At 50.6% G+C, this 25,261-nt stretch overlaps 1 protein-coding gene across 2 annotated transcripts in view; it reads right to left on the reverse strand.

Moving 5' to 3' along the window:
* Nucleotides 1–12,334: 12,334 nt before the first annotated feature.
* Kif5a (kinesin family member 5A) overlaps nt 12,335–25,261 on the reverse strand; it is a 37,283-nt gene continuing 24,356 nt past the window's right edge. Inside the window, exons 14-29 of one of the 2 annotated variants that reach the window (XM_036169578.1) lie at nt 24,587–24,793; nt 24,159–24,305; nt 22,557–22,745; nt 21,759–21,876; nt 21,369–21,433; nt 21,156–21,265; nt 20,446–20,547; nt 19,629–19,689; nt 19,366–19,437; nt 19,131–19,235; nt 16,361–16,577; nt 16,013–16,166; nt 15,684–15,763; nt 15,152–15,179; nt 14,676–14,787; nt 12,335–13,200 (exon numbers count right to left, since the gene is read on the reverse strand). In XM_036169578.1, the coding sequence (XP_036025471.1) occupies nt 14,709–14,787; nt 15,152–15,179; nt 15,684–15,763; nt 16,013–16,166; nt 16,361–16,577; nt 19,131–19,235; nt 19,366–19,437; nt 19,629–19,689; nt 20,446–20,547; nt 21,156–21,265; nt 21,369–21,433; nt 21,759–21,876; nt 22,557–22,745; nt 24,159–24,305; nt 24,587–24,793 (1,734 nt within the window). In that variant the 3' untranslated portion in view covers nt 12,335–13,200; nt 14,676–14,708. The remainder of the gene's footprint in view (nt 13,201–14,675; nt 14,788–15,151; nt 15,180–15,683; nt 15,764–16,012; nt 16,167–16,360; nt 16,578–19,130; nt 19,236–19,365; nt 19,438–19,628; nt 19,690–20,445; nt 20,548–21,155; nt 21,266–21,368; nt 21,434–21,758; nt 21,877–22,556; nt 22,746–24,158; nt 24,306–24,586; nt 24,794–25,261) is intronic. The other variant, XM_036169579.1, reaches the window with a different exon arrangement.

Below are 25,261 nucleotides of genomic sequence, written 5' to 3' on the forward strand. Positions count from 1 at the left end.
ACTGATGGTGAACTAGAACCTTGAGGAGGGGGTGGCATCTACAGATACACAGTTTGAGACTGGAAGTGTAGCTCCGTGATAGTGTTTGCCTAGCATGTGCAAGACCTGGCTTCAGTCCCCAGCTCCACCGTAAATAAATAGGCACAGGGATAAATAAATAGAGCTCAAGGTCAGTTTGGAAAATTCACTGAGAATATGAGATTTGAAGGCAAGGAGGATCCTGAGAGTGAGTCCCGGGATGTGGCTACACTGAGAGTTTGTGGGAGAAAAAGGTGGCGACTGGACATATGGGCCCAAAGTGTGGCAGAGTAATCTGCACTGTGGTACAGACTTAAGGACTGTTGTGGAATCTGTGGTCACAAATGACATTCCTGAGAACAAAGGCCCAAGAGCAGACCACTCTAACAGAGCATTGTTTAGGAGGCTGCTAGTGGTAAGATGCTAGCAGTCTAGAGAGAACAGAAGGGCACCACCTGGCCAGGCTGCACTGCTGGCCTTGTCCTCCAAGAATTAGTAACTCCAAGAACTCGGTGTGGAACCAAGTATGCTCCTCCTTGCTGCCAAAAGCCTTCAGTATTTGAAGAGGGAAAACAATGTCAGCATTTTCTCTTTGGTGTTTTCCCTCCATTTAAAATTGGAGGTTTTTAAGTAAAAGATTGCTACTCTCCTTAAACATACTCTAAGAAGAGGAGTGCATTTATAGAAGATAACTGTGGGACTGGGGTTTCTAGAGGCTTCTCTGAATGGCAAAGAGCTTGCCTGACACTCAGAATGAGGTCTAGTGTTCAGTCTGGGGCTGTGCATATGTGTGCACATGTACATATCAATAAAATGAAAAAGAATTGTCCAAGTTAGTAACATAACTTTAGCAAATCCAGTAATTATAAAAATTGCTATTAAATTTTAGACTATTAAGATGAATGCTTAAAAAAAATAAAAAAGAGTGGTGATATGCTTCTGTGCGTAGAAGAGCTTGCCACCAAGCCTGGTGACCCAAGTTTCACCTCCAGAACCTACATGCATGGAAGGAGAGAACCAACTCCCTCAGGTTGTCCTCTGACTTCCACACCTATGTGCCCATCCACACATGCATGCACAGACACACAATAAATAAATGTGATTTTTTTTTAAGTTAAAACAGGGCTAGAGAGATGGCTTGGCAGTTCAGAACCCTGACTGCTCTTCCAGAGGTCCCGGGTTCAGTTCCTTGCATCCACACAGTGAGCTCATAACCACCTGTAACCCCAGTTGACTGGGATCCTGCCTCATCCTGCACAGCTTGGTCCTGGAAACCTGACTGGGGGTGTGGGAATGAAGAGATGACAGGCACTGGGGAACAGGCATGTAAAAGAAAGCTAGGATCAGGTATGCTGTGCCCACTCTGATGGAGGGTGACTCGGAAACACTGTTAGGGGCCCCTGAAAGAGCAGGGGGTTAGCTAGTCCCAGGAGGAGGAAGCTACAGCTGCTAATTTTTGCACACACCGGTCAATAACTTATAAACACTTGTACTTAGACCAAAGGAAGGCTTTGTCATGCTTTTGAGCCTCACCCAGGCAAGGTTTCGCCATTTCCAGAAGCCTGAGGCACTGCAGTCCTTGGTGTGGTTGTGCCTGTGTCAACAATACATATTTACTCAGGACTTCATCTGCTCCCCACAGGATGATGTCTTCTTCTGACTTCCTCAGGCACCAGGCACACAGGTGGTACACACACACACACACACACACACACACACACACACACAGGCTAAACACTCATACACATAAAATAAACAAAAGAAGAAAAGAAGAAGCTGGTATGGCTGGGTAGTGGACACTTGTAACCCCAGCGCTTGGGAGGCAGAGGCAGGAAGAGCTCATCAACCTCAAGGCCAGTCTGAGCTATAAAAGAAAAAAAAAAAAAGACTAAGTGGAGCTGCAGGGATGATGAGTGGTTAAGAACAAGCACTGCTGCTCTTCCAGAGGACCCGAGTTCTGTTCCCAGCACCCTAGTCAAGGATGGCATCAACCTGTAACTCCAGCCCCAGAGGGATCTGATGGGCCTGGCCTCTGTGGGCACCTGCACTCACATGCACACACACACACACACACACACACACACACACACACAATTAAAAATAGTAAAGATAAATCTAAAAAAAAATTCCAAAGAGGTTGGTTGGTGGGGCTGGAGAGATGGCTCAGAGGTTAAGAGCACTGGCTGTTCTTCCAGAGGTCCTGAGTTCAATTCCCAGCACCCACATGGTGGCTCCCAACCATCTGTAATGAGATCTGGTGCCCTCTTCTGCATACATAATAAACAAAATAAACCTTTAAAAAGTGATTTAAGCAGGGAAAGACCAGATTAGTGTAGACCGAGGAATGAACAGGAAGCACAGAAATAGGGGTGGAAACCATTAGTCCCAGCATTTGGGGAGGTAGAGGCATGAAAATCATGAGTGTCAGGACAGCCTTGGGCTTACAGATGGACACCCTGTCCCTAGAAAGCAAGAAGGACAGTGGGGGAAACGGCTTGCTTCTGGAGAGGAGGCTGTTAAGAAAGTAAGTTCAACTGTGCGTGTGGTAACACACCTTCGACTCCAGCACTCAGGAAGCAAAGGTAGGTGGAGCTCTGAGTTCAAATCCAGCATGGTCTACATAGTGAATTCCAGGCCAGCCAGGGACACACAGTAAGACCCTGTCTCAAGAAAAAAACAAAAAACAAAAACAAGGAGATCCATCGTTGGCTAGCAAGGGGAAGGAAAGGATGTGTCTTGTGGGGCTTTCTGGGAGAAGTTAACAACAGACCGAAGGAGCGAGAGTTACTTACAGGAGTGTATAAGTGACTCAAAGCGAGTCATGGGTGATGACTGGTGTCATCTATGATCTCCCTGCCTACCTTGTAGGCAGCTCCACAGTAGAGTCTCCTCCCCTGCAGCAGGTGTTAAAGACTTAATAGAACTGTTGGGGCAGAACTTTCTGTGGTTCCTGGATCTTGTAAGTTTCATGAACTTCCAGTCTTATGAGGCCCCTCCTCCCTCCAGAGGACATAGTTACATAAGACTCCATCCCTTCCTCTGACTCTTGGATTCTCTCTGCCCTCTCTTCTGTCTTTCTGAGTCTTGGAGGGGGTGATACGGATTGTGGATTTCCCCCTATTTACCACTGAGCATTGGGCCACTGAGCCACATCAGCAGTTACTGATTTTCAAAGCTTGATCCATTATGGCTCTGCAGTTGCCATTAGGGGAAGGGGAAGTTTCCCTCTGAGAAGGCTGAACGCTCCAGCCACAGATCTCTGCCTTGCTAACAGTACCAACGCTTGATTCCCTCCCGTAAGAAAGCACTTAGTTGCATCCCTAACAGTTATACCACTATTGCAACTGTGGGCATGTCTTCCCTGGCTTGTTGGTAACAGAGGACACAGGACCTATAACTGAGCAGGACTGTCAGTAAAGAACTGGGCCCTGAGCCGGGCGGTGGTAGCGCACACCTTTGATCCCAGCACTCGGGAGGCAGAGCCAGGCGGATCTCTGTGAGTTCGAGGCCAGCCTGGGCTACAGAGCGAGATCCAGGAAAGGCGCAAAGCTACACAGAGAAACCCTGTCTCGAAGAAAAAAACTGGGCCCTTGGAGAATGCACAGTGCCTTTTGGAACCATAAAAACCAGCATTCAGGGAGTTTGCTTACTGATCAGTCCCAGCGGGATTTCCCTATGCCCTGTAGCCAAAGCACAGTGTCTTCAATAATAGGACCCTACCACCTACTTCTGGAATGCAGCCAACAGCAGGGGTAATAGCCTTTAAGTTTTGGGGCCTCAATTGATAGGTAGGGATCCCATTCCTACCACTGGCAGATTATTTAATAACCTTACTGCTTCTGGGAATGCCCTTCTCTACCTGTACTGGCTAGTTTTATGTCACTTTGACACAAGCTAGAATCATCTGAGACTAGGAACCTCAACTGGGGAAAATGCTTCCATAAGATCTGGCTGTAGGCAAGCCGGTAGGGCATTTTCTTAATTAGTGATGGGGGGGGGGCAGCCCTTGGTGGGTGGTTCCATCCCTGGGCTGGTGGTCCTGGGTGCTATAAGAAAGCAGGCTGGGGGGGTTGGGGATTTAGCTCAGTGGTAGAGTGCTTGCCTAGCAAGTGCAAGGCCCTGGGTTCGGTCCTCAGCTCCGGTTAGAAAGAAAGGAAGGAAGGAAGGAAGGAAGGAAGGAAGGAAGGAAGGGAGGGAGGAAGGAAGGAAGCAGGCTGAGCAAGCCAGTCAGCAGCTCCCCTCCATGGCCTCTGCATCAGCTCCTGCCTCCAGGTTCCTGCCTGGTTTGAGTTCCTGTCTTCACTTCCCACAATGGGCTGTGATTCAGGACATGTAAGCCAAATAAACCCTCTCCTCCCTAAGTTGCTTTTGGTCATGGTGTTTCATCGCAGCCATAGTAACCCTAAGACACCACCCATGCAGGATACTTTCCTTTAAATTCTTTAACTGCTGTTTTAACTCTTCCAGGTGCCTTTCCCAAATGTGCACCACACACAGAGTTAGCATGACACAGTGAAACTTTTCTCAGGAGGGCGAGGCCTCTGAAAGCCCACCACCATCTGTCCCAAGGAAGTGCCAGTTGGTCTTAGGTGGCTAGGCTTTTAAACTGTTAGCAAGGACCAACGTATCATGAAATTATCTCCATGAAAATGACAGTGCTGGGCACAGTGGCATGGATGGAGGACACATCTCCACCTAGCCCTCCATGGTCCACAGTCCTTTCCCATGAGCCACCGGACCTTATCCTGGAGGACCGCTGCTGCCATGCCTGCTACCAGAGCTAGCTCCCCAGCTCTGACGGCACTGTTGGCCACAGCTTCCACCAGCCACTCCTGTCTGCTGACAGGGCCCCCCCGCCCAAGTCTCCACCCCTAGGACGCATCACTTGGAGGGAAAGGTATAGTATACACTCAGGAATTACGTCTGGCCGCCTCTAGGACAAGCTTTACTTCTTCCCCTGTACTGATCTGTTATTCTTCCAACCCTTTGGTAAGCTGTTGCTCGGCACTTTAAATCCTTCTAGACGAGAGACTCACAAGTACTGACTTGGCCTTCTGATCAGGCCTCCCCCGACCCCAGGAATTGTGGGTCCACAGAAATCTTGCTACGTTTGCCTAAGTGACAAAGACACACCCCTTGTCTACTTGTTTTTCCTTTCACACACCTCCCTCCCAACCCCTTTTTTGAAGTATGGTCTCACCATGTAGTTCCTAGATGGTCTGGAATTCTTTTGTAGACCAGAGTGGCTTTGAACTCACAGAGATCCACTTCCTTCTGCCTCCCCACTGCTGGGATTAAAGGTTGCACCACCTTTCCTCTCTTCCCCCTTTTTAAAAACTGCTTTATCACTTTACAAGTCCAGTTTGCACATTAGTGTAAGCCATTCACACGCACTGACCTGGGACCTCTCTCATGATAGTCACAGCTCTCAGGACGCAGAAGCAGGTGAAGCTCTGTGACCTCAAGCCTGATCTTCAAAGTGAGTCCCACGGCCCCCAGGGCTACACAGTGAGACCGTCTCAAAAAGCCCAAGTAAGTAAATATGTATATTATATACATATTGTATACTTATCGCTATATATTATATAAATATCTAATGTCATATATATGTATGTATGTATATGTGTGTCCAATGTCATATATATGTATGTATGTGTGTGTCTATGTCTGTGTGTGTGTCTAATGTCATATATATGTATGTATATGTGTGTGTGTCTAATGTCATATATATGTATGTATGTGTGTGTCTAATGTCATATATATATATATGTATATGTGTGTGTGTGTGTGTGTGTGATATAAACTACTGCCTCTGATTGCGTTTCCCCAGACGTCCCGCAGCTTCACCAGCCAGGCTGTGGGCAACACTTTCATTTCTTGTTGACAAGTCGGCACCAGTTCCAGCAACTCAGCGGCACGGTCTTCCTTCATTGTCAGCTTCTGTACGGCAACATTACAAAGGACCCCATCTTCACGCTGACTCGTGGATTTGCCCTTCCTCGGAATTAAGGTCAGATCAGGGGACATCTTCTACCTTTGCTATCTCACTCTCCTTCCTCACTGTCTGGTTCTCCCCGGACAGATGTTTTTGTCCTGGGCAAAGCTCTTTAGTCAGATTTAAATTGTACTTTCCCTTTATGGCCCACCTTCTATAAGAAATGGCAAGCCAATGCTCCCTCTCACCCTTTCCTTTTCCACTTCCTCTGCTACCTCAGAGCTCTGCAGAGAGAGGATAGCACGTCTGTCTGTCTGTCTGTCTGTCTGTCTCTCACTATAATCAACCCCCTTACATGGTAACTTCTTTCTGGACAGACAGCCAAACCATAGTTGCACCGCTTATCACCCCCAGCAAAAGCCACGCAACTGCCACGGCAGCCCACTTACCATCCTGCTCGATCACGCTTCTCAGGGATTGCAATAGACATATCGCATCGGCCATTTGGGGGGCATCCCTATACATCGGCCATTGGGGGCATCCCTATACATCGGCCATTTGGGGGGCATCCCTATACATCGGCCATTTGGGGGGTATCCCTATACATCGGCTATTGGGGCACGGCCATTTGGGGGGCATCCCTATACATCGGCCATTTGGGGGGCATCCCTATACATCGGCCATTTGGGGGGCATCCCTATACATCGGCCATTTGGGGGCATCCCTATACATCGGCCATTTGGGGGGCATCCCTATACTCATGTAGAGGTTCCCCACTCAGCCAGGAGGAAGACAGCCACCCTGGGACCTCCCTCCCCCCAGTGATGCCTCATTGTCAGATGCCTCAGCCTTGGTTGCGCATCTTATCACAGATAACAGAAAGCACACAGTGCTGGTCAGGCTGGACGCACACCACCCCAGACCACAGGGGGAAGGTGCACGGTTCAGGATCTCCTCCGCACTCTCCCACCTCGTTCCTCCTCGGCCACATGCCTTACCAGCCCCCACTGGGACCACGTTGCTGCTCCTCCTCATTTGGCTCTGCTGGTCCCTTTTGGGGCTTTTCAGGATGTGAACAAATGCCTAGTCACTCTAGGTAGACTGAAGAAATGATTCCACCCAAGTCTAACTTGGTGAACTAATGATGTGGGGGTTTTTGTTTTTTTGTTTGTTTGTTTGGTTTGGTTTTGGTTTTGGTTTTGGTTTGGCGGAGGGCAGCTTACTGAAGCATGGGTGAGGGGTTGCAGGAGTGACTCACAGGTAAATGCTAAGCAGTGACACTCAGAGGCCCTGCAGGCACGCCCCAGAAGCCTCTTCTCCCAGAGGAATTCTCTGCAGCTGACACAACCTTGGCAAAAGACCTGGCGGCTCTTGTAGCTTTCCCAGATTCCTTTGTACTCTCCCTCAGTTTTCTTTTCTGTTTTCTGTTTGTTTCTTGTGAGACAGGGTCTCTCTACATAGCTCAGGCTGTCCTGGAACTCACTCTGTAGACTAGGCTGGCCTTGAATGCACAGAGATCTGCCTGCATCTGCCTCCCGAGGGCCAGGCTTTCCTTACAGTTTTCTGAGCCTAATTAATTACTTACCTTCCTTCCTCTCCCAAAGAGATAATGTCTGCATTTGGAGGAAATAGCAGCATAGCACCTGCACATATAAGCATGTAGATGTGTGTATGGGTGTGTTCCGAAGCAATTCTCTCAGGGTAAAACCTTCTATCTGGGAAAGAAACTCCTTAAGACAGGATGCCCATTCAAAAGGGAGGAAAAACAGTTAGGCTCAGGAAGTACCCCAAACTGAGCAGATGCACTGGGTTCCTCCCAAGCATATATAAACCATAAGGGCTGCTGGGAGTCACTCTCAGACAAGCTGAGCTGCCTGCAAGAGACACCCTCCGGCCTGTGGAACTGCTTGCAGGATTCATGAGCTAGGGCGAGCTTTTGGTGATGCGGCTGTCTGAGTCATTTTGGCTCCTGTTAGTAAGACTCACCGGTATTCCTGTAACTCCAATAAACATTGGTTTGCCCTATCAGACATTGGTGGTAACCTCTTTGGTCTGTCACCGGATCCCTGTTTGGGGTGAGCAGATGCTCATGTCTCCTCAGGGAGTGTCATGCAACAGAGGACTTGACACTCGGTTCCCTTAATCTTCCCTTTAAATCAGAAGCGAAGTTGTCTCCAAGAAGAGTGTGCAGGGGACCAAGGAGACTTGGGATCTAAGCCAGGTGCTCCGGAAGGCAGGCAGGTGAACTAGACAGGAACACCGGGACGTTGGGGGGGTGGAGAAGCAGGGGCAGGTGGAGCTGCCCCGAGGGCCAGATGAGTCTTCAAACAGCATCTTCAGTGGCCCCAACATTCTGACTGTGCAGTTTCCTCCGGTGTTAGATGCCTTGAGAGAGGAGCAGAGACAGTAGTAGTTGGGAGAATGCCTGTGCTAGCAGACCTTGAACCCACAGAATCAAGCTGTTGTCAAGGGAAGCACAGAGATAGGCTGGCGGGGAAAGAACAGATGAAGGACTGTGAGGGTCATGGTGAAAACATGGAGAAACAAGATAGAGTTTTGCTAAAGTTTATAGACAACCTAGAGATACATCCATAATGGGATGGTTGAATAAACTAGAGTATAGATATATATTTGTATACTTTTTTTAAGTTAAGTAGATATATATTGACATGAAAAAATCTCCAGAATGCATTGTCAAGGGGGTGGGGAATGTCTGGATATTCTAGAAATATGTGGAAAACATCTGCAAGGATATATATGTGTGTGAACATATATATGTGTAACACAAATTGCTAAAGAGTCTTATTAATAAAAAAAAACAAACCTGGAGCCAGACATTGGGGTGAATGATGAAAGAGAAACAGAACAAGCCGCAGCCACCCTCACCTTGCAAGTTCCTCAGCCTCCAGAGCATGAGTTCCTGTTTCCTCACACCTCATATACCTTCCTCTGCCCAGACATCACTTCCTGAGATTAAAGGTGTGTGTGCTTCTCAAGCAAAGACATGAGATCTCAAATTCTGGGATTAAAGGTGCATGCCACTGCGCCTGGCTCTGTTCCCAGTGTGGCCTTGAACTCACAGAGATCCAAAGGGATCTCTGCCTCCCACTGATAGGATTAAGGGTGTGTGCCACCACGCCTGACCTCTGTATCTAATTTGGTGGCTGACTCTGTTCTCTGATCCCCAGATAAGTTTTATTGGGGTGCACAAATAAAATATCACCTCATATGTGTGTGTGTTTGTGTCCATATATGTGTAATATATCTATATTAACTACTAAATTTGAGAGGAGGGAGGTTGGAGAGAAAGATTTTCAGCTGGGCATGGTGGCACAGAAATGTCATTTCAACGCTTGAGATGAGGGTCAGGAGTTCAAGGTCAGATTCTGATACATACATAGTGAGTTTGAGGTCACTGGGCTACATGAGAACCTGTGTCAGTAAATCCAGAGTGTCTTAGTTATTTTCTTATTACTGTAACAAAACACCATTGTTTCATGATTCCTAGATGGTCTTAATAAAAACCTGGAGCCAGATATTGGGGGTAAATGCTGAAAGATCAGAGGACACGAGCCACAGCCACTTCTCACCTTGCTGACTCCTCCTCTGAGTCCTCAGTCAGCCAAAAGGCCCTCTAGTTCCTGTGTCCTCACTCCTTACATGCCCAGCCATTTCTCCTCCTGTCTCAACCTCCCTAGTGCTGGAATTAAAGGTGTGTGCCACCACTGCCTGGCCTCTACTTTTAATCTAGTGGCTGGCTCTGTCCTCTGATCTTCAGGCAAATTTCCTTAGAGTGCAACAAAATATCCACCACACGCCATGCCCAAGGCAACTTATAAAAGAAACATTTAATTTGGGGCATATGTTTCCAGAGGACTAGAGTCCATGACCATCGGGACAGGGAATGTGGCAGCATGCAGAGAGGCATGGAGCCGGGGAAGTAACTGAGAGATGACATCAGGTCCACAAGCTTGAGCCAGAGAGAGCTAATGGAATTCTGTGCATTTTGAAGTCTTAAAGCCAGCCTGCTGGGTGGTGGTGGCGCACACCTTTAATCCCAGCACTTGGGAGGCAGAGGCAGGCGAATCTCTGTGAGTTCGAGGCCAGCCTGGTCTCCAGAGTGAGTTTCAGGAAAGGCACAAAGCTACACAGAGAAACCCTGTCTCGAAACCCACCCTCCCCAAAAAAAAGCCAGCTCCCAGTGGCACACCTTCTCCAACAAGGCCACACCTCCTAATCCTTCCCAAACAGCTCCACCAGCTGGGGGACAAGAACTGAAACATATGTGCAAACCACTGCACAGGGTTAGTGTGTCGATTCAGTGGTTGAGAACACTTGCTGCTTTTACAGACGACCAGGGCTCAGTTTTTCAGCACCCATGTCACAGCTTACAACCGTCTGTAACTCCAGTTCCTGAGGATTTGACACCCTATGCCAGCCTCTTCAGGGCACCAGGCACGCATGTGGTGCACATACATGTGTGCTTGCAAAACAGTTGTACAAACAAAAAACCCTTAAAAAAATAAATAATAAAAGCAACAACACCGTCATCATTGGATTTATTTTATTTTAAAGGTATCTGTGTCCACCAAGTAAATACACACTGGGATTTGTGCAGTTTGATCTGTCTTCCTCGCTGGCATGCAACATTTTGGCAGATGTGAGTGGGCGGGCCAGGGGGCCCTCCTGGTGACCTGGCTTTCTGAGAGGGACGTAGTGAATGGAAGGAGGGAGAGTGTAGTGAGAAGCTTCTGGTGAAGTGGGTGTTTCTCGCTGACATAAGCAAGTGGCATTTTCCCTTACATCTTGCTGAAGACAGAGAAGGATGTCACCCTCCCTTCGTCTGCTCTGCGGGTACCTTCACATTCGTTGTATTTTCAAAGAATCATCCGGTGGCAAAAACGACACACACTCCCTCAGGTTCTCAGGTGTCCGGCTGGCGTAACGCCACAGACAGGATGCTGTCTTCCTCCTTTGCCCACCGGCTCTGAGGCGGTGACTCATGTGCCCCGCCTGCTCTTTCTTTTGACTTGGGGTTTAGGGTAGGGGAACCACATTGGACCCCTCTTGCAAATAAACGATTTTCAGACTCTTAGGACTGTTTCAGGGCCCTTCAACTAGTTAAGCATTTTCCACTGTGGGGGGAAAAAAGCGTGAAAAGAAAGATAATATAGGACCTGGGGGTGGTGGTGCACGCCTGTAATCCCAGCACTCAGGAGTCAGAGGCAGGCGGATCTCTGTGAGTTCGAGGCCAGCCTGGTCTACAGAGCGAGATCCAGGACAGGCACCAAAACAACACAGAGAAACCCTGTCTTGAAAAACCAAAAAAAACCTTCCCAGGCCTGAATTACTTGACCATTTTGGTTGTTTCTTGTTTTTTGCGGCTCCAGAGATACATGAGACCCTTCGCCCTGCCACACTAAGTGTCACAGGAAGCACACGCCACTGAGCCACCATCAAACCCTGTGTTACTTCTTATGTCTTCCTACATAAGATTCATTTTCAAAAGTGTTTGAGAATGGCTGCTTTGGCTTTCTCGCAGACCACTCTGATTTTGTTTGTGTCTCTATCATTCCTTCACAGGTAAAAAGCAGAACCTTTCTCCTGAAGGCGTCACAGCCGCTCCAGCCCGTGTTTACCAGCTGTCACCACACCATTTTCTTCTAGTCCTAGAAGCTGGGAGACGGGCTGCCCTGCTGGTCTCCCACCCCAGCCAGGTAAGCTGGGTATCTGGATGCTCGGCTGTATTTCTTGACCCTCATTCCTGCAGTTATCTGGAAAAATCACCTTAGCAGATGGGAGGAAAGGGCCATCTGAACTCAAACCATGTCCCCTTGACGTTGGCGAGGAGGGGACCTGGGCAGAGAACGGCTGTGGGGAGAGTACTAGGTTCAAGCCCTCTGCTTCCATCAGCTCTGGAAAAAAACCTGACCAGTCCCTGTCTTTTTTTCCTTTGTTTTGAGACAGGGTTTCTCACCACACCTGAAGCTATCCTGGAACTGACTGTAGTCCAGGCTAGCCTCAAATTTAGCCATTTTCCTACCTCAGCTTCCTGAGAGCAGCAGCGTTCACAAATGTGAGCCACCATCCCCAGCTTTGGCTTTTGAGGTGCCGGGGATGAAACCAGGGCTTTTTCAAGTGTTGGGGAAGCTGTCTACCACTGCGATGCACCTCCTGCTCTGTCTTCAAAGTGTACTTGTTACTAGACAGAGACTCCAGAAGGAAGTCTAGTCTATACAGGAAGAACGTATACCTGGGAAAAGCCAGACTCCAGCTGGAAGGAGAGGCATTGAGAAACAGCTATTATGCCAATAAATGTACTGGAAGCCCCCAGACCAGAATCAGAGGTGGGAAACGTGGGCAGGCCAGAAGGAAGAAAGAGTGAGCTCAGAGCTTCCACCGACAGAAAGTCACAGCGACCCCCAGCCCCAGGGAACCCACCGTTCTGACTCCGCCTGCTTAGAACTATCGGCACGGACAGATGAGCAGCCGTTTCTCAGAGGTCTGCCTTCTCAACTTTTCAGAATTTTTTTTTTTTATATCAACCCTAAGTTCTAGTTGTGATAGCTGAAGTAGAAAATATCAAAAGAGGCTCGGGGCAGAAAGGGAACTAGTCCCTTGAACCATCCATGCCCTGGAAGGGAGCACGAGGCAGACTCCATAGGAAGGAAGGAAGCGCCCGCAGTCTCCTGACTCAGGTGAAGGGCGTATGGGGGCATGGATGATCTACCAACTCTTCCACTGGGTCCTCCTCTGTGCTCTGTGTAAAGAGGGGGGATCTGTTTCTCTCTTTTCGTAGATGCTAAGACATTCTTCTGCTTAAGGCTTTGTATGTACACTGTCTGGGTATGTGTGCATGTCCACGTGTATTTGTGAGCAAGAAGGATCGAGGCTCCTAGCTCCTATTTTTCCTTTATCATCTTGTGACCTCTACTCAGTGTCTAACATCACTCCGTGTAAGAAATGAGTATATGGAAGAAAGAAGAAGACATTCCCCTCCTCCCTAACACCGAACGAGGAGAGGAGGCTATGCATAAAAACCGCTAACTACATCACCAGATATTCAGAGAGGACGACAGAGAGAGGAAGACGCAGCAGCAGCTTCTCATGTATAGATACAGAGTACAAAGATATGGAGTAGGAGGAGACATCGACAGTCCAACAGCACGGGCTGGAGAGGGAGCTAGTATCAGAGACCACAGGTTTTGCAGCATGCTGAGAGAAGAGGCCTCAGTCCCTCTTAGAAACTGGGGAAGAAAGAGAGAGAAGGCATGAGGAGCCAGCCGGAGCCCAGGCTCTGTGCAGGAACAGAGGGCATAGGCTTACAGTTCTGTTCCCTGAACACCAACAAACCAACCCCATCCCCCACTCCCAGCCAGCCCAACCCCAGTTTCTCCACCCCACTTCCTCCCAGCATCCTCGCCCCCCTTTCCAGTTCTCTTTCTCATGCCTAGACCACTCTGGGGTGGGGTGGGGGTGCCTGGGAGGGGTTCGGCCTAGTGCGGCCCAGCGAGAGACTGGCTATTTTCTCTTGATCCTAGTCAGCCATGGATCTAACATGGACAACCAAATAGGTGCCACTGTCCATCTGGGGTCTAAAGCAACCGTGACACCAGGAACAAGGAGGGGGAAGTGTGTGTGTGGGGGGGGGAAGGTAGGGGGTCTCCTGCCACTGCAAAGGACTTGGCAAGAGGAAGGTGTGGAGGCTGGAGGAGTTGGAGATGGGAGGCAGCCTGTTTTCATTTCCAGTGCACGGTACAGAGAGGACTGTTGTCACTAGCTAGAGGGACCAAGAGTCAGACAGCATCATCTTTGGTAGCATATGCAGATCTGGGAATAGTACACAAGAGTAAGGCAGAGATCATCACCTTTACATGAGGCATCTTGGCCCAAAACAGCTCCACATATCTATGATCATTTTACAGAGGCGGGACAGGATGCTCTCCCTAGCTCTCCAGTTACCTAAGGTCTGTGACCTGTGGGCAGTAGCTGTTGGTGTGACAGTGACCCTTAGTGGTGGAAATCAGTATTGTAGTTACCACCTGCACCAAAGGCCCCCAGCATCAGGGTGCATGGGAGGCCAGGGCTGGAGCGCCTCCACAGGGACAGCATGAGATGATGCGTGATTTGGGGATCTTAGTAAATGTTTTTGTTTGTTTTTGATACAGGGTCTCACTAACCCAGAATTCCTTTGAACTCATGATCCTCCTGCCTCTGTCCGAATGCTGGGATTATAGATATGTGCCACCATACCCAGTTAAGCAGGAGTTGAAAGGTTTTGAGATAGTTTAAGAAAAAATAAAGGGGTAGTGGGGCTGGGGAGGTAGCTCATTCATAAAGTGCTTTGCACAGGCACGAGAGCTATGTTCAGATCCCCAGCACTGGAAGACAGAAACAAGCAGATGGGGGACTGGGCAGCCAGCCAGCCAAAACACCAAGTTCCAGTTTCAGAGAGAGACCTTGTCTCAAAAGATAAGGTGCAGTGTGATGTGAAGACACACATGCCAACCTCCGGCCTGTGCATGTGCGTGTATCTCTCTCTCTCTCTCTCTCTCTCTCTCACACACACACACATACACACATACACACACACACACAGACACAGACACAGACACACACATACACGCACGCACGCACACACACACACACACTCACAATAAGATGAAGAGAAAAGAAACAGGAGAAGAGGCCAGGGCCAGACAGGGAAGTGGCCTGCAGCTACCTGAAAGTGCAGATACGTAGCCAGGCATGGGAGTTAGCTGGCTGCTGTCTCTTGGTGGAGGGGGAAAAGCTTGGCCTGGTCCTCAGCCTCATAGCCGCATGGCAGGTCACTCCTGGAGGAAGAGACATAGGACAGTCAGCTCCATGCCTGCCGCTGTTCTGATAGCATGCCTGTGAGATAAGAAAGGGCAGGGCAGGGAAGATGCTTCTCGGAAAACTACAGCCTTGCCCAAGGTCAGAAAGTCCCCAAAAGCAGAAGAGAAAACATCAAATTCCCACGGCATTCTCCCCCAGGTATCCTAACTTGAAAGGGGAGGGGCTTAGATGGGGGGGCACATGACATGACATGAAGTGCTCACAGTGAGCCTCATTGGCTCCTCCCTCCCCACAAAGGCTCTGGTTTAGTCCAAGTGGAGAAAAGTTAGTCACTTTTCCCAGTCCCACCAAGAGAACCCCAGGTTAGTGGTGTCTGGATACCTGTTGTCGTTGATGTCTGTGACATTTCCTAAAGAGACCACGATTGAGAGCACTTGGTTAGAAAAGCTGGTGTGAGGAGCAAATGTCACACACCCTTCCCACCCTAACGCCTCTAAGACACGGGTGAACCCGGGCGCTCTATCCTCAGCTACCCAAAGCTGTGCCAGCGGGACCGGAGGTGGTGGCGCACACTTTTGACCCCAGCATTCAGAGGCTGCTGGTGGATCTCTGAGGTTCCAGGACAGCCTGATCTACTGAGGAATTCCAGGACAGCCTGATTTAGGCTGGGCATCTACCTAAGGCTAAGGCTCAGTCAGTGGGCCCATGTGGATGTATCCCTGTCCTCTCCCACCTTCCCTACCCTGAACCAGGGTTTGGATGTAGGGCAGCAACCACACTAAGTGCTCTGCCAGTGACTCCACCCCTGACATTATCGTTTCATTGGATGCCCTGGCGTGGAGAAAGGTTCTGTTAGTGTCTGCTAAAACACCTCTCAGTTTGCCCCGGGGACCCCGCAGGCTTTGCCGCTTACCATTGTCCATGTTGGCCTTCTGGTAGGAAGCTAAGGGGCCGCCAGCTGTGGCTCCATTGCTGGCACAGGAGTTAGCAAAGCTGAGAGGAAGAGAATAGAGACACAGCCTCTGTTCCAACCATTCTGAGGACTGCCATGCCCATCCTCCCAGCCCCTCATCCTGTCCATCCCTGGGAGAGACACCGGTAATCTCCCAATCACATGCAGAAAGCCAAGAAAAGGGTTAGAAGCCTAGTGACTTAGGGAAGAAAAATTAAATAAGCCAAGAGCCGACACCACCCTATGCCTTCTAGGGCCCAGATGGCCTCACTGCACCCACGGTCACTCACTACATATCTGAGGTGGAGCTAGGTGCAGCCTGCAGGTGCAGGTTCTGGTAGTTCTGGAAGAGGTTGTTGGTGTAACTGATGCACTCTGGGCTCCGGGTACCGTAGGGGTTGGTGGGTGAGGAGGCCGGGTAGTGGCCAGGTCTCACAGGCTTAGCTAAGAAAGAGAAGAAACAGATCTGAGCAAGCTATTGGTTACCTGAGTTTCCCCTGGTCCCTAAGGTCCCCCTGCAAAATGACCTCATCATCCTTCGGTGGAAGGGCTAGGGCCAGAAGCAAGCATCGGAGCTGTCTGGCACTGAGGACCTGGCTGGATTTGGTGCAGCTTCTCACCTACTGGCATCCACTCACCAATCTGGGCAGAATGGCCCCGCTTGCCGGAGCTCTTATACCGCACAGCCTCCTTGATCCGGTCCACCTCCTGCTGGTACCGGCGCTTGTCCTTCATGGCGCCCTCCTTGGCCTCCTTCAGTGCGCCCTCCAGGGCCTTAACTCTCTCAGCCGTAGCCCTAAGTCGTTTTTCCAATTTAGGAAGCTCACAACGCAGATCTGCATTGTCACGTACCAGCTGTGGAGCGCGCCAAACAGAAGCCGCAGAAAGAAAAGCCAGTGACCCAAAATAGAGTCAGCCGGTGGAGCGAGGCGGGTTGGGAGTAAAGAGAATAAAGGAAAATTAGGATCATGGCATTTCCTGGAGAGACCTTCCCTTCCCTTCTAGGTAAGATGCAGTTCTATCCAGTTTTTTCCGGCTCCCTCCATCATTTCCTAAGCAGCAAAACCTCCTCTACAGCCCAGTCTCAGGTTCCATCCACCTGGACACTCCCTCCACGGTCGTCACAGCCTGCGCCCCACCAGCAGCTCCAGGGCCCCGGTGGGGATGAGACGGCTGTGTGAGCATGCAAGGAGGGTACCTGACAGTCAGAGGGTGGATACGGCTGAGAAGTGCCGTGTGTGCAGTGCAGTGCAGTGCAAAGCAGAAGCTGGAACCCAGGACCCCTCACAGCCACACACAGAGCCTCCCAGGAAGGAAAGAAAATGTTTGCGATTGGATCGTACAAACATTTGTGCTCATTACCTTCCGGTCCAAGGACCTCCCGGGCATCCTCCCAACCCCGCTTAGATTAAACCAGAGTGGGGTAGCCACCGCTCCAGAGCCAGAAAAGGCCCGCGGATCTTTTTGCAGGGTCCACACAAGGACTGGGGTACTTGAGACTGCTAAGGTTCAAGGTCTTGGGGGGTCAGGGGGGGGCGGGCAGGCAGGCTGATCAGCATAGCAGAGTACACAGTGGGGAAAGAGACAAAGCTGGAGCCTCTCTTCCGCTTCAGACATTTAGGGATCATCAGATCTCGCTGTGAGTTTTCAACAGCCCTATTTCCTTCGTAGATTTGTGTCTGCTGGGAAGGACATCATGCTTATCCTGTCTGTCCTTTAGGGGAGCCATGTTTGGCGTGTGGGACTTAGAGCAGAAGCAGAGGGCTTTGAGGAAGGGAAGGGGGGCAAGTAGAAAGGGAGGGAGGGAGGGAAAGAGAGAGAGAAGAGATGCCAGAGTGGTGGTGGCACACGCCTTTAATCCCAGCACTCGGGAGGCAGAGCCAGGCGGATCTCTGTGAGTTGGAGGCCAGCCTGGGCTACAGAGTGAGTTCCAGGACAGGCTTCAAAGCTACAGAGGGAAACCCTGTCTCGAAAAAACAAAAAGAGAGAGAGAGAGAGAGAGAGAGAGAGAGAGAGAGAGAAGAAGAAGAAGAAGAAGAAGAAGAAGAAGAAGAAGAAGAAGAAGAAGAAGAAAGAGGAGGAGGAGGAGGAGGAGGAGGAGGAGGAGGAGGAGGAGGAGGAGGAAGGGAAGGAGGGAGGGAGGATGAAAAGACAGTGCCACACTATGTAGCCCAGGCTGGCCCAGAACTCACTATCTAGCCTTGGCTGCCCTCAAACTCTAGCTTCTCAAATGCTGGGATCACAGGCATGTGCCGCCGTGCCTGGCCCTAGTTTGATATGTACTGGGGTTGGGCTTTGTGCAAACTCTACAAATACATTCAACTAGGCTACCCCCCCCTCCCCGGCCTGCCTTTGTTTTTTTTTTTTTAATTTCCTAGCTGTTACTCAACTTTTTGGTGAAGATATTATAGACCATTTCATAGTGAGAGAAGGAAGGAAAGATATAGTTAAGCCCTCAGCAGACCCAAAGAACACAAACCCAGCAGGCTATGACCAAGTCGGGTGTGGTTAAGTTTTCAGAAGGATGCACACAAGCATCAGGTTGGGAGGAAAAGTTGAGCTTGGCCAGGGAGAATGAGTCTAGACGGAATCTAAAGGTGGGCTTGGGTGGGAGGGGCTTATTTTATGAGGGAGGGGCTTATTTTATGAGGGAGGGGCTTATTTTATGAATCAATTGAAGAGCCAGATTGTGGAGCGTGTTGGCTCCTTGGCGTGGACGAGGACACTTCTGCAGTGGACACACCAAACCTTTCCTGTCCCTAGTCCTCTGGGCTGCCCTTTCACCTGCGCAGCCCATACCTTAGAAACCCAGTCTTCCACTATGGTGCAGCAGCAGCAAGAGGGGGCAGAGAGGCAGTAACAGTGCAGGGTTCTGACTGTCCAACTAGGGCCTGGGTCGCTCATGGGTAGAACATCATTTAATGTCCCGCCTACCTGCCCCAGGTAGGCAAGTGGAGATTTTTGCTAAGAAAAAGCCCAATTCCCTTGTTTTTCTTATATACTACCTAAAGTCTGGTACTATTATACCCCAACCCCACTGTAGTACTAGAGATTGCCCCCCAGGGCCTTGTGCAGGCTAGACCAGCTCTGCTACTGAGCAACCTCACAGCTCCTCTGTGGTTACAGCTCCAGTGTCTCCACAATTCCCATACATTTCAACCTCCTCCTCTGAGGTAGGGCTGGGGACTTCTACTTTAAGCAAAGATAGGCTGACACTTTTAAGAAGGGAGGCCAGGTACAGAGCAAAGATCAGTGTGCACGTGGATCCAGATGGGGTACCAAGAAGGGAATTCATAAGATAGAAGAGAAAGCTAAGGACCACATGCAACTAACTCTTCCCGAATCCGAGGATCCTTTGGGGATTTAGGTACCGCAGGGGCCTGGCCTCGGGTTCTCTCCAGCGCTCACCTGTTTGTGAACTTTAGTAAGCTGCTCCAGGTTGTTCTCAAGAAAGGAGATCTTCTGCTTCTGGGAGTGGATCCCCCCACTGTCCTCGGGCTCCATTTCTGCACTCTGATTAGATGGGAGGGAAGAGAGACACGGTCGTCCCAAGGCCACACCAACCCCACAGGGACAACAGGCTGGAGGAAACCCCCCCCCCAGGAGGAGAAGGGGGCTGGCGAGACGAGAGGACAGCACTCACTTTCTTGACTCGAGTCGTGACGTCTTGAACGAACAGCTTGCGAAGGTTGTGGAGGGTCTGGAGTTCCCGGGCCTGCGAAGAATCATTCAGAATTGGGGGCGGCTGGATGCCGGGTCTGCCTTGCCCCTCCACGGTCACTGGAACCTTCAGCCTGAATAGTCAAGGGGGCTTGGCATCTCGGATGGACAGCCGCACCCTGAGAACTGAGGAGGGTGGGGCACCGCCCCCTACTCTGTTATGTGGCACAGGTGGAAACCACTCACAACAGTCTCCTCCAGCCCTTTGAGGTCCTGCTTGGACTGCTCATGTCGCTCGTAGAGAAATCTGTGGCGAGAGAAATAAGGGGAGAGACGGATGAGAAAGACAGACCCCTCAGGATGCACCCTCCCCTACCATTCCTTTATCTTCACCAGTATGTGTTATATAAATTAGTCATATTTGCAATGCAGTAATCAGAAAGGAATCCTTAAAAGCGAGCTCAGGAAATTTGATGAGAGGCCACGATTCTATTATTTACTTACAGGAGGCCATCCTTGCCAACTCTTCTTTATGCATAGCCACATACAAAGCTTCCTGAAACCATACCATCTACACTGCTTAAAAATCTGCTTTTCAGCCGGGCGGTGGTGGCGCACGCCTGTAGTCCCAGCACTCGGGAGGCAGAGCCAGGCAGATCTCTGTGAGTTCGAGGCCAGCCTGGTCTACAGAGCGAGTTCCAGGTCGGCCAGTGCTGCTATGCGGAGAAACACTGTCTCGAAACACGCACTCCCCTCCTTCCCCAAAAAATAGAATATCTGAGAAGTGCCGAAAACATCAGGCAAATCGAACTGTGTGTTTAAGCCCTGGGCGTATCCCTGACTGTCCTGTAACTAGCTCTGTAGCCCAGGCTGGCCTCGAACTCAGAGATCCCCTGCCTCCACCTCGGGAGTGCTGGGGTTAAAGGCGTGCGCCACCATGCCCAGCCTGGTAGTCATTTCCGCTGGTCTCCTTTCCTTGCTCTCCCTGCTACCCCTTCTTGCTAGCTTCTGGCACGGCGACCTGCATCCCAGTTCCCAGCCGCCAGTGACGAGCGTCACTCACGTCAGCTCCTGGAGTTTGGCGCTCTTCACATGCTCTTCGTTCTTCAGCCTCTCGTAATCAGCCTGAAGCTTCTCCAGCTCCAGCTGCAGCTTCTGGTTCAGGCTGGGGATGGGGGGGGGACACCGGAGAGGTGAAGGGACACTGAACGGGAAGAGGCAGCCCCGCCCCCCACATAGGAGCCCTCTTAAGAGGGTGTTCCGGTGAGACCTGATGTATCTGCTCTCAGGTATCAGGGATAAACCCCACTACCCTTTTCATGACAGCATGGGACCCCGAGTACTCCAATTATAAAAATCCCAAGGACAGGACTAATTCTAACTTCTTGTCTTTTTTTCTCTATTATTATTATTATTATTATTATTTTATGTGCACGAGTGTTTTGTCTGCCTGTATGTCTTTGCACCACATGTGTGCCTGGTGCCTGAGGAGTCCAGAAGAGGGTGTTGGATCCCCCTGGGACTGGAGTTACACATGGCTGTTGCAGCCACCATGTGGGTGCTGGCAATAGAACCTGGGACTTCTAGAAGAGCAACCAGTGCTCTCAACCACTGAGCCATCTCTCCAGACCCTTCCCGTGCCTCTTGAAGTTGGGCTTCAACGTGTGTCCTGGTTGAGGAAATGACCTTGGACATCAAAGATCCAGAAGGATCACTGGAGTGGCCACCGTGAGACTCAAGGACGGAGGTGACACCCCTCTCTAGGACCCTTACTCTTTAAGCTCATCGATGGTCCTCTGCTTCTCATTGATCTCATCCCGGAGTCGGGCCAGCTGCCGGTGATGGGCCTCACGGTGACTCTCCATCTGTAGCTCCAGAGCCTTCTGCAAACAACCCAACCCTACGCTCAGAGCCAGTTCCCAGGCCGACAGGCAGCCCAGCTCCTGCCCCACCCTGCCAAGCACATCACACAGCTTCCCAATTCACCTTCACCTCCTCTGCATCCTGTGTGTCTGGCTCCTTGTCTTTCAGAGCCACTTCGTGCACAGTTTCTAAGCAAAAGAGAGGAAGACAGCTTCCATGATCCCAGAGCTCCAGGCCACAGGGGATGAGTGCCTAGGGTGTTCTGGGCTGGGACAGTCCCATGTGATTCCTCAGGGATGGAGAACAACAGAGGGTCTGTGGTTCGTGAAAAATGAGCTACATGCAAAAGCCAGGCTACGTGTTAAGTAGCCTATGAGCTGACCCTCAGGACTCAAGCCGATGCTAAGCCAGAGGCCATCGGGTCCTTTCTTCTGATGTGTGTGACTCTCCTATCCAGTCCCGTCTGGGACCTCAGATCCAAGGGTGGCTGGGATAGACCTAAGAAAGCCTCACCCTGCGCCTGAAGCTTGGCCAGTTCATCGCTAAGGGAATCATAGGATTCTTCCAGATGCCTCTTCTTCAGCTCCACACTCTGCATGTATTCCGTGAGCGAACGGATCTTGGCCTCATGCTGGTAAAGGAAGGTCCACGGCATAAAGGAGACAAGGGCACCAGGATATAGCACTATAAACTGCAGCTGCCTCCCATGCCATTCCCTCCTGCTGAACTTTCCATGAGGACACAGGCCAGGAGCCACTCCTATGGAGACTCTTCCTTCAGACAGTCGGGTCTGAGGACAGTACTCCCTGAGCTTCAGGTCTTTGGCCTGGATCCTCCCTGTGATCACCCTGGTTCTTCAGCCCTTGATCTTTATTGACCCAAGACACTGACATCAGGGTGGGTGTTGGGAAGTTTTTGTTTTGTTTTGACTTTTGGTTTGTTTGGTTGTTTGTTAAAGATTTATTTATTATGTATACAGTGAGTGTTCAGCCTGCCCACCAGAAGGGGGCACCAGATCTCATTACAGATGGTTGTGAGCCACCATGTGGTTGCTGGGAATTGAACTCAGGACCTCTGGAAGAGCAGCCAGTGCTCTTAACCTCTGAGCCATCTCTCCAGCCTGACTTTTGGTTTTTCCAGACAAGGTTTCTCTGTGTAGCTCTGTCTGTCCTGGGAACTCGCTCTGTCAACCAGGCTGGCCTTGAACTCTCAGAGATCCACCCGGCTTGTGCCGCCACCACCCGGCCAGGAGATTTTCTATATCCACAGACTAGCCTTTCTCACACTTGGGTCTCCTCCTCAGACACTCACCTGTGAGATGAGCAGTTGACAGGACGACAGCTCCCTCCCAGTCACCTCCATCTTGCGATGACATTCCACCTGGAGGTTCTCCAGCTGCCGACACCGCTTAACCACAGACTTGACCTCCGATTTGATCTTGCTGATGTAGAGTCGGGCCACAGTGAACTCCTCTTCGATGGCCCCGCTGATCTCCACTGGCTGAGGGTGGGCAGAGGAGGGAGAGCTGCTTCTCTGAGGTAGACGGCGTGTACCTACATCCGTCACCCTCCTCCTGAATCACACCCCTTCGACGGTACTCAAGGAAGCCGGAAATTCCTGAGCACCTTTTGGCAGCTTGTACTGGTTAGTTTTCAGTCAACTTAACACAAACTAGAGTCATCTGAGAGGAGGGAACTTTGAGAAAATGCCTCCATAAGATCCGGCTGTGGGCATTTTCTTAATTAGTGATTGATGGAAGAGGGACCAGCCCATGGTGGGTGATGCCATCCCTGGGCCGGTGGTCCTGGGTTCTATAAGAAAGGAGGCTGAGCAAGCCAGTAAGCAGCTCCCCTCCATGGTCTCCAGGTTCCTGTCTTGGCTTCCCTCAGCGGACTGTGACTTGGAGTATGTCAGCCGAATAGTCCCTGTCCCCCCCCAGTTGCTTTTGGTATTTCGTCACAGCAATTGTAGCCCTGCAAGACACGCTCCTATCCACTAACAGCTCACCTCAAAGCCTCTGCGGATATTCAGATACTGGGTTCTGATAGTCTTCCCCTTAAACATCAACGGGTCTTCTTTTGTTTGCTACATTGCCCGTGCTAGTCCCAAACCCCTGGGTTTGAGTGCATTTTCTGTCCCCGCCTCCTGAGGACTTGGGGTTATAGCTGCACACCCTACCCGCTGGAGTTCCTTTGGTAGATAAACTAGCTCTGCCTGATAACCCCAATAGGTCGTCTTTTTTCTTTTCTTCTTCTTCTTTTTCTTTTTTGTTTTGTTTTGGGTTTTGATTGTTTTTCAAGACAAGGTTTCTCTGTGTAGCCCTGGCCGTCCTGGCACTCACTCTGTACACCAGGCTGGTCTCAAACTCTGAGATCTGCCTGCCTCTGCCTCCTGAGTGTCGGGATTAAAGGTGTGCGCCACCACCGCTCAGCCTCCAATAGGTCATTTTCTTATGCACAGATATCATTCCTACCCCGTGTCACCTCTAGATCTTGCCACAGGAATCTCTCTCTCTCTCTCTCTCTCTCTCTCTCTCTCTCTCTCTCTCTCTCTCTCTCTCCTGTATGTGAACCCTTAAGAATCTGTCTCCTCAGTTGTTCCTACAAATCTCTGCCTTTCTGTGTCTAATCTGAGGCACGCCCCCCCTTTTTTGTTAACTTAAAAAACAAAACAAAACAAAACTGATCTTGCTTGTCCAGGCCGGCCTAGAACTCTTGTTTTCTCTGCCTTGATCTTCCAGATGCTGGGATTACAGAGGTGTGATAGCACATCTGGCTCTTGGAAGGGATGTTTCCTGGCTCTTTGGCCTGCCCTTCTCAGTACCCCAGAAGGATGGACTGTCCCACCATGCCTCTCTCTCCCGTGCCCAGAGCAAGAGTGCCCTGAACACCACTGCCGTCTCTCCCCACTTACCAGCTTAATCTCACCGTTGCCCACGATGACACTAAACTCACTCAGGTCCTTCATCAGCCCATTCAGTACCTCAGCGATGCGTTTTCGCTGGTGTCCACTGACCTCCTGGAGCCGCTGTAGTTCAGACTCCAGGGACAGCATGGTGGCCTAGAGACAGCCCCTAAGGTCATTACCATTGCCATCCTCCTGCTCCCCTTCCCAGCTTGAGTAGAGCCTCTCATATCATGTAAGACTCTGGGGGCCTCTATGGAGAGAATACTGACCCTGCAGAAGCCTCTGGAAGAGAGAAGGGGCAAATGGCAGGGGCAGGGCAGGGGAGGGCATCTCAACACACTGAACATCAGTGCAGGTGCAGCACCACACAGCCACGGCAGGAAGCAGAGGTGTTCCGAGGCCAGGGCCCCCTCGGGCCATCGCCGGCCACTCACCACCTTCTGGGACAGCTCGTCCACCAGCAGCTGGTTCTGCTGGCTCTTCTCCTCCACCTCCTGGGACTTCTGGTCGTAGTTGACAGCCAGCTCCTCCAGAGCCTGAAGAACTTCCTTCACCTCCTCCTTGGCGGCATCGTTCTCTGACTGCAGGTGGTTTAGCTCCCGCTGGACCTTCTCATTGTCTCCCCGAGTAGACACCAGCAGCTAGGGAGAGGCAGGGCACTCAAGACCTCACTCCGCCTCTTGGGCCCCTAGGTCTGTGTGAGCTAAGCTCCAACACCCTCCCCGGCACAAGCCCGAAGTATAAGTCAGGGGGACGTGAGCGTCAGGCTTCACTAACTAGAATGTAAAAGCACCTGGACTCTATCATCCAGGACTTTAACAACCACCTGGCCAGTTACTGTGTAGCTACAAATAGGCTGGAACTCTTGTCTGTTTGTTTGTTTTTGAGACAGGGTTTCTCTGTATAGCCCTGGCTATCCTGAAACTCACTATATAGACCAGGCTGGCCTCAAACTCAGAGATCCACCTGCCTCTGTCTCCTGAGTGCTGGGAACAAAGGCGTGCACTATCATGCCTGGGTTAGCCTTGAACCCTGATCTTCCTGACTCAATCTCCTAAGTCAAGTTTCCAGATCCTAAGGGTTTTCATGGGTCACTAGCCAGTAAGTAG

This window comes from Onychomys torridus, chromosome 20 (genome assembly GCF_903995425.1).
Source record: "Onychomys torridus chromosome 20, mOncTor1.1, whole genome shotgun sequence".
Taxonomy (NCBI): domain Eukaryota; kingdom Metazoa; phylum Chordata; class Mammalia; order Rodentia; family Cricetidae; genus Onychomys; species Onychomys torridus.